Source organism: Lepidochelys kempii, chromosome 12, assembly GCF_965140265.1.
Source record: "Lepidochelys kempii isolate rLepKem1 chromosome 12, rLepKem1.hap2, whole genome shotgun sequence".
Lineage (NCBI taxonomy): Eukaryota > Metazoa > Chordata > Testudines > Cheloniidae > Lepidochelys > Lepidochelys kempii.
Window position 1 is genome coordinate 2,038,572 of NC_133267.1, and position 16,853 is coordinate 2,055,424.

Sequence of the window (16,853 nt, forward strand, 5' to 3'; positions counted from 1 at the left end):
AAACAGTGGGCCGACCTGAGCTACTTGTTCTCCTGTTATCCAGGCGAATGACATTGGGATTTGGTCTCTTTCTGTCCCTCCTCTCACTCCAGGCTCTCAAACCCAGCTCAGCTTAGAGCCCAGGGAGCAAAGGGCTGAAAATCCTGCATTTCTGCCCTCAGGGTGGGGCTGAGGGGCTTTGAATGGCACTTTGGGCAGAGTAGCCCTGTAGGGACTCATGGGAGTCTGACTAGTGCTGCCCTGCAAAGACCAGCTGGACAGGAATTCCTGTCAAAGGGGCAGTACTGAGGTACCTCCATCAGATAGGAGCACGGCACTTCTCCCTGAGCAAGGAACCTAGGGGAGGCACGTTGGTGTGTGGCGCTTGTCGTTTCTGAGTAAATGCCTTTCAGTAGAGACTGGAGGTGGGGAATGGGAGAGCGGTCACAAGCCCCTATGGCAGCTGCTAGCAACCTTTTCCTTCCGGCTGTGCTGTGGAACAGCTGGGCTGTGATAGCCCGGGTTATGGCTGCCGCGTTCTGGGAAGGGGTGTCTGGGAGAAGGAGGGGAGGGATCTCAGTGTGGTACTGTCCCTTGAAGCCGCACAATGAAAGACCCACAGCACTGCCTGTTGCTGGGTGATGCAGTTCAGTTGCTGAGTGATGCAGCCGGTCATAAGGCTGCACGCTGTGATTGCCGTAAAACGTGACAGGAAAGATGGCCTAGTCGGCTCTAGACTGGGTCTTGGGAGACCTGGCTTGAGTTCTCTTCTCCTGCACAGACTTCCCATGGGCCAGCCTCTTGGTGCTGCAGTTTCTGTCCATTGTGGATAGTAGCTGCGCCCTGTCTCACAGGGGTATTGGGGGAAGAAATACATCAAAGCCTGGGAAGTACTCCAATACCATAGAATGGGGGCCACAGAAATACTTACTGTAGAATAAAAAGGGGCTTAGACACAGGGAAGTCATCTATGCTTACCTGCAAATCCCCTTTCTTCTAGCAGGAAGCTCTGCAAATCCCCTCCAGTAGGTCTCCAGCCTGCCTGGAGCCCAGAACCGGGCCTGTTGGGCAAGGCGTGGGAAGTTGTGGAGAGAATTGCCTGAAGGAGAGAATTGCCACAGCAGCTCTAGAAGAGTTACTTTATTTTTAACGTTGAAACTGTAAGCTCATTTTGTTCTGTGCCTGCCCAATGCCTGGCACAGCGGGGTCTGGGGCCATGGCTAGGGCTCCCAGGTGCTGTGCCAATACCAATAATAAATGAATTCATCATAAACAATGAGGAATTAATATACTCCCATTACAGTCAATTACTGCAGGATACCTATTCTCAGTCAAAAAACACAGCTTTTGAGATACAGTCTCAAGGTCAGATGTTTTCTTCAGCTGGGCGAGATCTATGGCCTTCCCTATTAGAAGGATGGACACTTTGGGGTAATCATGGGTAGCTGTTTCTGTTCGGCTATACTGCAAGGGGTCACCAGATCTTTACGGTGGCATTTAAATAGCAGCCATGCAAATAGCTGTATGCATTAAAGATACAACAGGGAAATGACTTGCCCGGACAGCCAGAGAAGGAATGCTGGTGAGATCCACGTGGAGCGTCCTGCCCAGGGAAGGGACCTGATCCATCTTTCCTAATGGGCACTGAGCTGTTTGCCAGTGAGCGCTGGAGGCAGCTGCTGGCCTTTCTGCTGCTTGGAACATGTCTCTGAACTCTGGGCTGAAGCTGCAGACTTCACACTTCCCTGTCTTCAGAACTGACCCCTGCCTCTCCTCTCTCAGGTTGGAGGATGAGCGGAGGTGGCTGGCTGTCCCTAAAGTCTACGTCCTCCAGCCTTGGATTTTGAACCTTTTGATGAAATACGAACAGGTGGAACCCAGAAATACACAGGTGCCTGGGCACATCCTGAACGTAAGTGACTGGGGCTTGCTGTGTGCCACTTGCCCCTTCCCAGCGCCCTGCTGGGTGGGGGACCCTCTGCTGCGGGATGCCCCCGTGGCTGGAGTGTTTCTGCAGGACTCCACTCACTCTGCTCCCTGAGGGCTAACTCGGAGGGCACAGTGCAGGTTCAGTGCCCCTCCCCTGGAAAGGGTTGGGAACTGAGACCCATTAGAGGGCTGGTCTTTCCAACTCCCTACATACCCTCTCGCTCTAAAATTGAACTCCCCTCCTGGGATGTTGTGCAGTTTTCTCTCCGTAGAACCCACTTGCCTGCCAGTTCTTTGTCTGGTTCTCTCCCCACCCCTGTGGTGTTTCTCTCTCGGCTTTGTTGGGTGGGGGTGGGCTGAGAGCTCTCTCTTTGCCCCTAGTGGGCAACATATCACATGACCCCCCACCATTCCCCCCCGTGTCTAAGCCCTGAAGCCTATGATGCTGCTGCTCTTTCCATAAGCCTGAGTTGGTCGCTAGACAGCTGGGCAAGGCAGCCCTTTTCCACAGCACTCCCACGCCTGCTGCAATGGGATGGCCTCTGGGGTGCTGCCACTTCCCTTCCTGGACCTGGGTCTTGTCCCACTCTGTTGCTGTTTGAACACAGGATAGAGACAGGTCCCTGCCCTGATGGGCTTGCAGGGTATGTCTCTCTTGCAATCAGGAGTATGATCGCAACACATGTAGATGTACCCAGCTAGATCAAAGCTAGCTCTAGTAAGAAGAGCAGTGAAGTCATGGTGGGACCCTGAGTGGCTGCCTCCCGTGCTGCTGTGGCTTCATTGCTATTGTTACTTGAAGAGCTAGCTTAACTTTGGTATGTCTACACAGGCTGCAGCCACAGTGTAGACATACCCACAGCCTACAGAGGCATAGCTGGTGCAGAATGGGGCAGGAAGGCAGTGCCTTGGCCTCAGTAAGACCAGAGAAAGAGTGTGTGAGGTGAGTGTAGTTTGTGTCATTAATGTCATAAGGGAAGATGGAAGCTGTGATGTCTGAGGCTGGTTGAGAATTTTTTGATAAAACTTTTTTCTTTGGAAAACGTCAGTTCATCTAAACCAAAACTTGTTGTGGGAAAGGGTCATTTTTGACAAAGATCTCATTTCAGAAAAAAGTTTCAGATTTGTCCACGTTTCGTTTTATACAGGATTGTCGTAGCTGTGTTGGTCCCAGGGTATCAGAGACAAGGTGGGCAAGGGAATATCTTTCATTGGACCAACTTCAGTTGGTGAAAGAGACAAGCTTTTGAGTCCCACAGACCTGAAGATGGGCTCTGCATAAGATCAAAAGCTTGTCTCTCACCAACAGACAGTTGGTCCAATAAAACTTCACCCACCTTCTCTCATGTTTCATTTTGACATTTTCGAAACAAAGTTCAGTTTTTCAGTTAGAAGCCACAAAGCCCTGGCTGGGATGATTTAGTTGGGGTTGTCCTGCTTTGAGCAGGGGGTTGGACTAGATGACCTCCTGAGGTCCCTTCCAACCCTGATATTCTATGATTCTGTGAATTGACCCAAACTGATTTATTATTTTTGGATGCTCAGTTTACGAATATTTTTGAGATTTTGACTTTTTAAATCAACATAGGAACGGCTGTATTGGGTCAGACCAATGTCCTTGTAGCCTAGTGTTCTGTCTTCTGATAGCAGCAAATGCCAGGTGCTTCAGAGGGTATTAGGGGCTTGTTCCTTCACCCGCTTACTTCCCTGGTCCTTCTCGCATGAACAGAGAGCAACAATACCCGAAGTCCAAAGGTGCAAACAATTCAATGTTTATTGGGGTGAACTTCCAGCAAGCATGATTCCAGTTTCTTTCGTTAGTATCCCCCTTCCCAGCTCTGACACCACAGAGCCTTACCTGTGTCCCTGTTCCCATTCCCCCCCTTAGCAAAACATGATTCCAATTTCCCCACCCCCATTCCCTGTTCCATTCCCCCCGCCCTTACTTCCTGATTGACTGCAGACTACATAGTAAAACTTGAGTTCTGCTTAGCTATACCTTAACCAATCATTTTACTGAAATTTAACTAACCTATCCTAACATATTGTAACATGATTATTTAACCAGTTATATCCCACCACCTTAATTAGTTTACACCCAGCAAAATTAATTATACAGCAGATGGGAACGATCACAGAACCAGACAGAGATTATACAGACAAACAATAGGGAAATGGGGACTACAGTAATAGAACAAACACAGAAATGCAGATTTCACATCCCAGCTATAGATAAGTGAGTTCTTGCCAGACAGGATGCTATCAAACTAAATTTCCTTTTACATCTTCTTGGCTCTTCCCTTTCTCTGGAGGCGATAGGCATTATCAGGACAGGATTGTATCCTAACAGCCCAATAGCACCTTATTTCAATGTGAGTAGGTTGGAATGTGAGGATGGGACCGTTCGCGTCCCAGCTTATGGCTGCCTCTGCTGCTTAGCCAAAGGCTTTAGCCTGAGAACAGGGCCTCAGACTGTCACAGTAAGAGAAGGCCCTTACACCAGCAGACAGTGATTTTGATTCTTTCTTTTATACCTCTATAACTAGCCAAGTGATAAGAATTCACCTAAATTCTTAGAGTCTAGGCCTTTACAGACAGGCCTGAATATCTATATCCTAACAGAGGGAATGAACAGAACAGAGCAATTATCAAATGATCCATCCTTTGTTGCCTCTTCCCAGCCTCTGGCAGTCAGAGACTTAGGGACACCCAGAGCATGGGGTTGCATCCCTGACCATCTTGCTAATAGCCATTGATGGACTTATCCCCAATGAACTTACCTCATTATTTTTTGAAACCACTTATACTTTGGCCTTCACAGCATCCTTTGGCAAAGTTCCACAAGTTGACTGTGTGAATAAGTACTTATTTTGTTTGTTTTAAACCTGGTGCATATTCATTTCATATGGTGACTGCTGGTTCTTGTGTTATATGAAAAAGAAGTTTTATTTACCCGATTTGCTCTCTCCAGACCATTTGTGATTTCGTAGACCTCCAGTATATCTGCCCTCAGTTGTCTCTTTTCTAAGCTGAACAGTCCCAGGCTTTTTAATCTCTCTAGTAATTTTTGTTGCCCTTCTCTGTACTTTTTCCAGTTCTAATTAGGGTTGTCAAGCAATTAAAAAGATTAATCACATGATTAAACAATCATGGAATACCATTTATTTAAATATTTTTGGATGTTTTCTACATTTTCAAATATATAGATTACAATTACAACTCAGAATACAAAATGTATAGAGTTCACTTCATATTTATTTTTAATTACAATTATTTGCACTGTAAAAAACAAAATAATATTTTTCAATTCACCTCATACAAGTACTATAATACAATCTCTTTATCATGAAAGTTGAACTTAACAAATGTAGAATTATATATAAAAAATGACTGCATTGTTTTATTTTTTCAATGTAAAACTTTAGAGCCTACAAGTCCATTCAGTCCTCCTTCAGCCAATTGCTCAGACAACCAAATTTGGTTACAATTTACAGGAGATACTGTGCCTGCTTCTTGTTTACAAAGTCACCTGAAAGTGAGAACTGGTGTTCACATGGCATATTTACATGCCAGATGCTCTAAAAATTCTCATGTCCCTTCAACTTCAACCACCATTCTATAGGACATGCATCCATGCTGATAATGGGCTCTGCTGGATAACGATCCAAAACAGTGCGGACTGACGGATGTTCATTTTCATCATCTGAGTCAAATGTCTCCAGCAGAAGGTTGATTTTCTTTTTTGGTGGTTCGGGTTCTATAGTTTTCACATTGGCGTGTTGCTCTTTTAAGACTTCTGAAAGCATGCTCCAAATCTCGTCCCTCTCAGATTTTGGACGGCACTTCAGATTCTTAAACCTTGGGTCGAGTGCTGTAGCTATTTTTAGAAATCTCACATTGGTACCTTCTTTGCGTTCCGTGAAATCTGCTGTGAAAGTGTTCTTAAAACGAACATGTGCTGGGTCATCATCTGAGACTGCTAGAACATGAAATATGGCAGAATGTGGGTAAAACAGAGCAGGAGACATAACAGTTCTCCCCCAAGGAGTTCAGTCACAAATTTAATTAATGCATTATTTTTTAAGGAGCATCATCAGCATGGAAGCATGTCTTCTGGAATGGTGGCCAAAGCATGAAGGGGCATACAAATGTTTAATATATCTGGCATGTAAATACCTTGCAACGCCATGCAAACTCCCGTTCTCACTTTCAGATGATATTGTAAATAAGGAGCAGGCAGCGGCATCTCCTGTAAATGTAATCAAATGTGTTTGTCTTAGTGATTGATTGGCTGAACAAGAAGTAGTACTGAGTGGACTTGTAGGCTCCAAAGTTTTACATTGTTTTGTTTTTGAGTGCAGTTATGTATCTTAGGGGGGAGGGATAGCTCAGTGGTTTGAGCATTGGCCTGCTAAACCCGGGGTTGTGAGTTCAATTGCCAGCAGATCGAGGGATGTGATCATTCCCCTCTATTCAACATTGGTGAGGCCTCATCTGGAGTACTGTGTCCAGTTTTGGGCCCTGCACTACAAGAAGGATGTGGATAAATTGGAAAGAGTCCAGCGGAGGGCAACAAAAATGATTAGGGGACTGGAAAACATGACTTATGAGGAGAGGCTGAGGGAACTGGGATTGTTTAGTCTGCAGAAGAGAAGAATGAGGGGGGATTTGATAGCTGCTTTCAACTACCTGAAGGGGGGTTCCAAAGAGGATGGCTCTAGACTGTTCTCAGTGGTAGCAGATGACAGAACAAGGAGTAATGGTCTCAAGTTGCAGTGGGGGAGGTTTAGGTTGGATATTAGGAAAAACTTTTCCACTAGAAAGGTGGTGAAGCACTGGAATGGGTTACCTAGGGAGGTGGTGGAATCTCCTTTGTTAGAAGTTTTTAAGGTCAGGCTTGACAAAGCCCTGGCTGGGATGATTTAGTTGGGGATTGGTCCTGCTTTGAGCAAGGGGAGGGACTAGATGACTTCCTGAGGTCCCTTCCAACCCTGATATTCTATGATCCCATGACAGCTTACTTTGCTTACGAGCCTTTGGGGAGGGACCTTGTCAAAGGCGTTCTGAAAGTCCAAGTACACTATATCCGCTAGAGCAGTGCTACTCAAAGTGGTTGTCCAGAGCCATCGGCTGTCGGTCTGCGTGCACATTGGAAAAACAAATGGCTGGTCCCCCACATCAGATAGCTTGAGAAGCGCTGGGCTAGATCAGCCTTGTCCACCTGTGTGTTGATACCTCAAAGCATTCTAACCAATTTGCGAGACATAATTTTCCTTCACAAAAGCCATGTTGACTATTCCCCAGCATATGCTGTTCATCTCTGTGTCTGGTCATTCTGTTCTTTACTGTAAGCAATTTGCCTGGTACTGAAGTTACGCGAAGCAGCTTGTAACTGCCAGGGTTGCCTCTGAAGATTTTTTTAAGAAATCAGCATTACATTAGCTACCCTCCAGTCATCAGCTACAGAGGCTTATTTAAGCAACAGATTACATACCATAGTTAGTAGTTCTACAATTTTATATTTGAATTCTTTGGGAACTCTTGGGTGAATATCATCTGGTCATGGTCCCTTACTACTGTTTGTTTAATGGTTTTGTTCCAAAATCTCCTCTACTGACACCTCATTCTGGACAGTTTCTTAGCCCTGGTCTACACTACGAGTTTAGGTCGAATTTAGCAGCGTTAGGTCGATTTAACCCTGCACCCGTCCACATGACCAAGCCTGTTTTGTCGACTTAAAGGGCTCTTAAAATTGATTTCTGTACTTCTCCCCGGCAAAGGGTTTAGCACTAAAATCGACCTCACTGGGTCGAGTTTGGGGTAGTGTGGACACAATGCGATGGTATTGGCCTCCAGGAGCTATCCCACAGTGCTCCATTGTGACCGCTCTGGACAGCACTCTCTGCTCAGATGCACTGGCCAGGTAGACAGGAAAAGCCCCGGGGACTTTTGAATTTCATTTCCTGTTTGGCCAGCGTGACAAGCTGATCGGCACGGGTTACCATGCAGAGCTCATCAGCACAGGTGACCATGGAGTCCCAGAATCGCAAAAGAGCTCCAGCATGGACCGAACGGGAGGTACTGGATCTGATCGCTGTATGGGGAGAAGAATCCGTGCAGGCAGAACTCCATTCCAAAAGACAAAATGCCAATATATTTGCCAAAATCTCCAAGGGCGTGATGGAGAGAGGCTACAACAGGGACACACAGCAGTGCCGCATGAAAGTTAAGGAGCTGAAGCAAGCCTACCAAAGAACAAAGGATGCAAACGGTCACTCCGAGTCAGAGTCCCATATATGCTGCTTCTATAATGAGCTGCATGCAATTCTAGGGGGGGCCCCTACCACTACCCCATCACTGTCCGTGGGCACCTGCAAGGGGGGAGTCTCATGCAACAGGGATGAGGATTTTTTGGATGAGGAGGAGGTTGAGGATAGCACACAGCAGGCAAGCGGGGAATCCCTTCTCCCCGGCAGCCAGGAACTGTTCATCACCCTGGAGCCAATACCCTCCCAAGACGTGCTCCCGGACCATGAAGCCGGAGAAGGCACCTCTGGTGAGTGTACCTTTTTAAATATAATACAGGGTTTAAAAGCAAGTGTGTTTAATGATTAATTTGCCCTGAAGACTTGAGATGCATTTGCAGCCAGTATAGCTACTGGAAAAGTCTGTTAAAGTGTCCGGGGATGGAGCGGAAATCCTCTAGGGAAATTAGGGTGGGGAGGGATAGCTCAGTGGTTTGAGCATTAGCCTGCTAAACTCAGGGTTGTGAGTTCAATCCTTGACGGGGCCATTTAGGGATCTGGGGCAAAAATTGGGGATTGGTCCTGCTTTGAGCAGGGGGTTGGACTAGATGTCCTTCTGAGGTCCCTTCCAACCCTGATATTCTATGATCCTCTCCTGGAGGTATTCTAAAAGCCTTTGGCACGTGGTGGGGGGAGGCCCATTCATGCTGAGCTGTTTGCGTTTGGTTGAGAGGGATCTTCCCTGATCCTAGCCATGGGTGGGGGGCGGTGAAGCACATATGCTGTCTAATGTTAATTGCTTGATTCAGTGTGAAATAGTCTTCCCTTTGTTCTCTCAAATGCATCTTTTTAAATACTACTCTCCCTTTTTTTCCTCCCACAGTTGCAAATGTTTCTACGCTTCTCCTACCATCTCCATCCCAGAGGCCAGCGCAGATTAGAAGGCGAAAAAAACACACTTGCGATGACCTGTTCTCAGAGCTCATGCAGTCCTCCCACACTGAAAGAGCTCAGCAGAATGCGTAGAGGCAAACAATTGCAGAGTCCAGGAAAGTGTTAAATGAATGCGATAAGAGGAGGGAGGAGCACTCTGAGAGGAAGCAGGATGCAATGCTGAGCTTAATGCGGGAGCAAACTGACATGCTCAGGCATCTGGTGGAGCTGCAGGAAAGACAGCAGGAGCACAGACCGCTGCTGCAACCCCTATATAACTGCCTGCCCTCCTCCCCAAGTTCCATATCCTCCTCACCCAGACACCCAAGGACGCAGGTGGGGAGACTACGGGCACCCAGCCACTCCACCCCAGAGGATTGCCCAAGCAACAGAAGGCTGGTATTCAGTAAGTTTTGAACTGTAGTGTGGCCTTGTCCTTCCCTCATCCACCACCCCACCCAGTGCTTCCCTCCTCACCCACCCCTCCCGGGTTACCTTGCAAGTTTTCCCCCTCTTTGTGTGATGAATTAATAAAGAATGCGTGATTTTGAAACAATAATGACTATATTGCCTCTGAAAGCAGTGATCGAAGCAGGGAGGTCAGTTGGCTTACAGGGAAGTAGAGTCAACCAAGGGGGTGGGTTTTCATCAAGGAGAAACAAACAGAACTATCACACCATAGCCTGGCCAGTCATGAAAACTGGTTTTCAAAGCTTCTCTGATGCGCAGGGTACCCAGCTGTGCTCTTCTAATCGCCCTGGTGTCTGGCTGTGCGTAATCGGCTGCCAGGCGACTTGCCTCAACCTCCCACACCACCATAAACATCTCCCCCTTACTCTCACCAATATTGTGGAGCACACAGCAAGCAGCAATAACAATGGGAATATTGGTTTCGCTGAGGTCTAACCTAGTCAGTTAACTGCGCCAGCGTGCTTTTAAATGTCCAAATGCACATTCTACCACCATTCTGCACTTGCTCAGCCTATAGTTGAACTGCTCCTTGCTACTGTCCAGGGTACCTGTGTACGGCTTCATGAGCCATGGCATTAAGGGGTAGGCTGGGTCCCCAAGGATAACTACTGGCATTTCAACATCCCCAATGGTAATTTTCTGGTCTGGAAAGTAAGTTCCTTCCTGCAGCTGTTCAAACAGACCAGAGTTCCTGAAGATGCGAGCGTCACGTACCTTTCCCGGCCATCCCACATTGATGTCTGTGAAACATCCCTTGTGATCCACCAGTGCTTGCAGCACCATTGAAAAGTACCCCTTGCGGTTTACGTACCGGCTGCCAAGGTGGTCTGGTCCCAAGATAGGGATATGTCACCACACCACAGTTAGGGAACCCCATTGCAGGAAAGCCAACCACTATGACCTGCACGTTTCCCAGAGTCACTACTCTTGATAGCAGCAGCTCAGTGATTGCATTGGCTACTTGGCCCACAGCAGCCTCCACAGTAGATTTGCCCACTCCAAATTGATTCCCAACTGACCGGTAGCTGTCTGGCTTTGCAAGCTTCAAGAGGGCTATCGCCACTCGCTTGTGAACTGTGAGGGCTGCTCTCATCTTGGTATTCTTGCGCTTCAGGGCAGGGGAAAGCAAGTCAAAGTTCCATGAAAGTGCCCTTACGCATATGAAAGTTTCGCAGCCACTGGGAATCATCCCAGACCCGCAACACTATGCGATCCCACCAGTCTGTGCTTGTTTCCCGGGGCCAGAATCGGCGTTCCACGACAGGAACCTGCCCCATGATGTCCAAATTGCCAGGGCCCTTACTTTGAGAGAAGTCTGTGTCCATGTCCTCATCACTCTCGTCACTGTGCTGCCGTCGCCTCCTTGCCTGCTTTTGCAGGTTTTGCACATATGTCAGGATAATGCACGAGGTGTTTACGATGCTCACAACACCCGCGGTGAGCTGAGTGGGCTCCATGCTTGCCGTGGTATGGCATCTGCAGGAGAGCAGAGTTGCAGCGGAAGTGGTGGATGACGATGGATGCCACGAGAATAGATATTTATACAGAACGATGAGAGGACCTGCAAGGTGGATTCATGGCACCAGGAGAGCAGAGTTGCAGCGGAAGCAATGGATGACAATGATGGTTATCTGTCCTACTGCACTATCTGCTGACAGCAGTATGGCGTCTGCACGGAAGAAAGGCGCGAAACGATTGTTTGCCATTGCTTTCACGGAGGGAGGGGCAACTGATGACATGTACCCAAAACCACCTGTGACAATGTTTTTGCCCCAGCAGGCATTGGGAGCTCAACCCAGAATTCCAGTGGGCAGTGGAGACTGCAGGAACTGTGGGATAGCTACCTACAGTGCAACACTCCAAAAGTCGACGCTAGCCACAGTACTGTGGACGCACTCTGCCAACTGAATGCACTTAGTGGGGACACACACAACCGACTGTATAAAATCGCTTCCTAAAAATCGACCTAATTTCGTAGTGTAGACATACCCTTAGATTTGTCACCACAAAAGAATGGCTCAGGTGTGGGAATCTCCCTCCCATACTCTTCAGATGAAAATAATTCATTTAATTTCTCCACAATCGCCTTGTTTTCCCTGAGTGCTCCTTTAGCATCTCGATCGTCCAGTGGCCCCACTGACTGTTTGGCAAGCTTCCTGCTTCTGATGTACTTAAATATTTTTTTCCTCTTTTTGTGTGTGTGTGTCTTTGGCTAGTTGTTCTTAATTCTTTTTTTGGCCTGCCTAGTTATACTTTTAAACTTGACTTGCCAGATTTTATGCTCCTTTCTATTTTCCTCAGTAGGCTTTAACTTCCAATTTTTAAGCAATGTCTTTTTGTCTCTAACTGCCTCTTTTATTCTGTTGTTTAGCCATGGTGGCATTTCTTTTGATGGTCTTGCTGTTTTTGTTTTCTTTATTTGTGATGTTCATTTAGTTTGCGCCTCTATTATGTTGTCTCCATGCGGCTTGCAGGCATTTCACTCCTGTGACTGTACCTTTTAACTGCCATTTAATTAGCTTCCTCATTTGTGTGTAGTTCCCCTTTTTGAAGTTAAGGGTGAACTGTGATGGGTTTCTTTGGTATATTCCCCTCTACAGGGATGTTAAATTTAATTCCACTGTGGTCATTATTACTGAAGGGTGGTAATCTCAAAATTGTTTGTTGGATGAAAAACTGTTTCCTTCCCAGCTCGAGTGACCCCCACTTCACCTGCCTATGTACACCCCTGAGCTGCTCTCATGCAAACTGATTGCAGGGGAGTTTGCCGCCTGCCTTAGAAATTCCAAACATCTTTTTCTTCACTTGCGCCAGTCAGCTGCTCCCTCTTGCCATCTGTCCTGAATTAGCCTCCTTTCCTCTCCTGAATGGGACCCCCATTCCCCTGCCTGTCTTCTGCACTCCCTCTTTTCCTCTACAACCAGTCTTCCTTCTGCTGTGTTAATTTCGATGGAATAAATGAGCCAGCAAGTCAAAGGCATTAACATGACTGTCACTGTCCAACACTAAACATTAAGAATGGCTTGGGGTTTTGAGCACAGACACCTGCTTAGTCCCAGGGCAACAACAACCAGTAAATTGTTTTAAACCTTTTATTAAAGATACAGAAAAAGAAGGAAAAACAGCAAGCGCATTTAGAAAGGAGTGTATGAAGTAAGGCTTTCATTTTAACAGTATCCCTTTCCCTTTAGCTGTAGAAAATTTCTTATAGGGAAGACGACCTGACAGTTTTTAAATCGTGTTCAAGATGATAGGTGTCCTTTTTGGGAAAAATTAAAAAGATGAGTTGAGATGAGCTGCAGCTGTTTTGGTGGAAGTTCAGTCTTGCTTCCTTAAGATAAAACAAGACAAAAGATGGTGACGAGAACAGCAAAGATAGAAGATGCAGCTCTGTCTTTGGTGCTGACTTTCACTTGCAACCTTATTGCTGGAGAAACATGGGCCCGGCACGTGGTCTGATCAGCCGCACTGAGACCTGGCAAACTCATACCAATGTCGGTCTGTTTAGGACTTGCTTTCAGCTGCCTTTCTGGTCGCAGTCTCAGAGCAGTGTTGCAAAAAATGGTGTTTAAGCCTGACTCTAGACAGAAGATAGAAAAAGTGAGAGATGGGAAGGAAAAAGACACTTAAGGGTGGGGGTGAGAACAGAAACCCAAGTCTCCCATTCCAGGTGCTGTTCAGGGTTTAGCTGGAGCCTGACTTTGCCAGTTCCCTCTCTCTGGCCCGGGCTGGTCAGAATGCCTTTCAGGACCAGGATGATGAAGGCCCATTGGTGTCATAGCAGATCCCAAGGTCCCAGCCAGGAGGGTAAAGCGTGCTCCTTCCAGTCTAGCCATCTTTGGTGCTCTGATCCCCTCCAAAGCCTATTGTTAGGGACCCCAAAAGGGAGTGGTGCACAATAGCCTATCCCCTCATTACTTTGACTACTGGTGAGGTTTATTTTCCAACATACCAATTTTGGTCTGTTAATTTCCGATTCTGTTCTTGCGTTTACCAGTCATTACCGTAACACAGTCCCTGGGCGGTATCAGACCTCTGTGTGTATGCTAACCCAGTCTGGCAGTCTTTAATGTTTGCTGACTTTTATAAACAATTTCATGTAACAGGCCTCGCTGGATCCTTGTAACCCTGGACAGCTTAGAGTACAGGCCTCCATGCAATACTTCCCAGCTCTGGCTGCTTCCTCTCAAGGGGCCTTTCTGACCCAACCTGGGACTTGCAGGGGGTAGGGTTTGTGTCATGTGACCATGGCAAAGCATCGCAAACTTCCTTAGAGCCAGGGCAGCAGCCTTGCCCCAAGGCTGCCTTGTGTTTCACTCTGCTTCCCTGCAGGGCTCCTGCCCACAGCCTTCCCTGGCCCCCTCCTGTCTGGCTTCCTGCTGCCAACGTTCTCCAAGTCTCTGGGTGGTGGGGCCATCCCTCCTTTGTCCCTCGCCTGGTTCTCTCTCCTCCCTGCTGGAAGCTCCTGCTGTTACCCAGCCTATGGAATAGCACTCACATGACACCCGCTGTTTCCACCTGCTGCTCCTCCTAAGTGTGATTCCCTGACGGGAAGGCATGGGCAGATGCAGAGTTCCTGTGACTTCAAGGGTGAATTTAATTCACTGACTTCATGGAGTGCCCCAGGGGTCAGTCCTGGGGCGGTTTTGTTCAATATCTTCATAAATGATCTGGAGGATGGTGTGGATTGCACTCTCAGCAAATTTGCGGATGATACTAAACTAGGAGGAGTGGTAAATACGCTGGAGGGCAGGGATAGGATACAGAGGGACCTAGACAAATTGGAGGATTGGGCCAAAAGAAATCTGATGAGGTTCAATAAGGATAAGTGCAGGGTCCTGCACTTAGGACGGAAGAACCCAATGAACCGCTACAGACTAGGGACCGAATGGCTAGGCAGCAGTTCTGCAGAAAAGGACCTAGGGGTTACAGTGGACGAGAAGCTGGATATGAGTCAACAGTGTGCCCTTGTTGCCAAGAAGGCCAATGGCATTTTGGGATGTATAAGTAGGGGCATAGCGAGCAGATCGAGGGACGTGATTGTCCCCCTCTATTTGGCATTGGTGAGGCCTCATCTGGAGTACTGTGTCCAGTTTTGGGCCCCACACTACAAGAAGGATGTGGATAAATTGGAGAGAGTCCAGCGAAGGGCAACAAAAATGATTAGGTGTCTGGAACACATGACTTATGAGGAGAGGCTGAGGGAACTGGGATTGTTTAGTCTTCAGAAGAGAAGAATGAGGGGGGATTTGATAGCTGCTCTCAACTACCTAAGAGGTGGTTCCAGAGAGGATGGTTCTAGACTATTCTCAGTGGTAGAAGAGGACAGGACAAGGAGTAATGGTCTCAAGTTGCAGTGGGGGAGGTTTAGATTGGATATTAGGAAAAACTTTTTCACTAGGAGTGTGGTGAAACACTGGAATGCGTTACCTAGGGAGGTGGTAGAATCTCCTTCCTTAGAAGTTTTTAAGGTCAGGCTTGACAAAGCCCTGGCTGGGATGATTTAATTGGGGATTGGTCCTGCTTTGAGCAGGGGGTTGGACTAGATGACCTCCTGAGGTCCCTTCGAACCCTGATATTCTATGATTCTATGGTGAGTGATCGTAAAGGAGGCCCGAGTGTCTGCAGCATCCCCTGCCCTGGCTGTCTTTCTGGGAGGGGTGTTGAACACTAGCTCTGTTCCTCAGGGATGATGGAAGAGTCAAGCCCATGTTTGTTTTCTCCCCAATCTCTCGATAGGTTGTGAGTGACTTGAAGGCTGCAGACCAAGGCAGTGCCGCCGTCCTGCACATCTCAGATGGGTCCTACTACATCCGGGTGGTTGTTTCCCTGGAAGCCATGCAGATGGCGGAATGGTGGGTTTCACCTCGTCTGTCAACCCCTGCTGGGGTAACTGCATTGCAGCTGCTGGCCAGGCTCTCAGCAGATTTCAATGAAAGTTGGGTTGGGCTAAATCAGTAGCTGGGTGGGAGGCCTATGTGGAAAGCCCATGTGCTGCTGGAAGTAACTTATCTACTTTCCCAGCACGATGCCTGGAGGTGCTGTGGTGCAAACTGTGTTGCCTTTGAGTTGAGATTTCGACTGAGGTCCCGCTTATTTGGAATCGTTAAAGGTCCAGTGACACTTTACACAGGAGTCACAAAGTTTGGCTAGGACACCAAGGCTAATGGTAACTTCGGGGGGTTCCATTCTGCCTCTCTAACTTCCCTCTGCGGTTTCAGTTGGATCTGGTGTCCTTCACTTCCTGTCCTAAACAGTCTGTGTAGGACTGCTGTATGTGCCACCCCCAATGTGGGTAAAGGGATTATATTGGTCTATAACCCTCCTTGGGACTCTGCTGGCTACAAGCTGGTATGAGGTGTAAGGAGCTGGGTTCATTTTGCTCAGCAGAAGGTTTGAAAGTTGCCCCATTCTTCAATTTCATTTTCAAAGGCGGAATTAAAATTTTTGTGTGTGGAAAAATTTGGGAATTGGACCGTTAGGAAAAAAATGGAAGGAAAACACTTCTGCCATTTCTGCAATGTTTCCTTTCTACTTATCCACTAGCTCTAAGCTAAATGTCTGTCTGCTGGTGGAAGAGAAGACATGGCAGCAAATGTCCTGCTGATGTTCTCAGTGTCTCGCTTCCAGAGACAGACATTGCCCCTCATGATCATTTTCCAAGCCAGGGGTTCCTCCTCGCTTAGAGAACTGGGTGTTCATGCCAGAAATACTCGCATCCCCAGCCAGCAGAAGATCTCTGTGAGCGTAGGTGGAATTAAGTGAACATTTATGAGCCTCCTGTTAGAAGCCTTAGTCCGAAATACACTCATCAGAGCTACTGGTGCTTCTGAGGCTCCGCTGGAGTGTCCCTCGCTGTCTTCAATAGGGTTTCCCCCGTAGTTCCCTTTCTCACAGTTGACGGAGACTCCCACTGGCATCTCTGTCTCCCAGTCCCGCCTTCCCTGCAATCTCCTCGCAGGGAGGCAGCAGCAGCCAGTCGCTAGACATTGGAGTGCAAGATTTGAGTTCTGGTTCCAATTCTGTCGCTGTCTCTCTGTGTCCTGGGGCAGGTTACTTCCCCTCCAAACCTTCATCTCCTCATCTGTAAAATAAGGATACTACCAGCCTTGGTAAAGGGGTTTGAGAGCAAGGCAGGAAAAGCTTTATGTAAGCGCGAAGGATGATGGCTCCTGTGACACTGGGTGTTGCCTGGCTATATAAGTGCATCTGTGTGCTGGACATTAGCTAACAGCACTGGGGCAAACCACAGGTTTGTGTTAGGGTCAGACTTGAGGCTGCCACTGTGGCTTAGCC

The 16,853-nt window shown here is 47.6% G+C and overlaps 1 protein-coding gene across 9 annotated transcripts in view; it reads left to right on the top strand.

Annotated features, from left to right (window-relative positions):
• Window positions 1-16,853, top strand: part of ACD (ACD shelterin complex subunit and telomerase recruitment factor) — a 40,269-nt gene that overhangs the window by 3,070 nt on the left and 20,346 nt on the right. For 5 of the 9 annotated variants that reach the window (XM_073307123.1, XM_073307120.1, XM_073307121.1 and 2 more), the window contains 2 exons: window positions 1,762-1,891; window positions 15,297-15,412. In XM_073307123.1, coding sequence (XP_073163224.1) covers window positions 1,762-1,891; window positions 15,297-15,412 — 246 coding nt within the window. Of the gene's footprint in view, window positions 1-979; window positions 1,140-1,761; window positions 1,892-7,883; window positions 8,465-9,036; window positions 9,493-15,296; window positions 15,413-16,853 lie in introns of those variants that run through there. The other 4 variants (XM_073307129.1, XM_073307125.1, XM_073307128.1 and 1 more) reach the window with 4 other exon arrangements.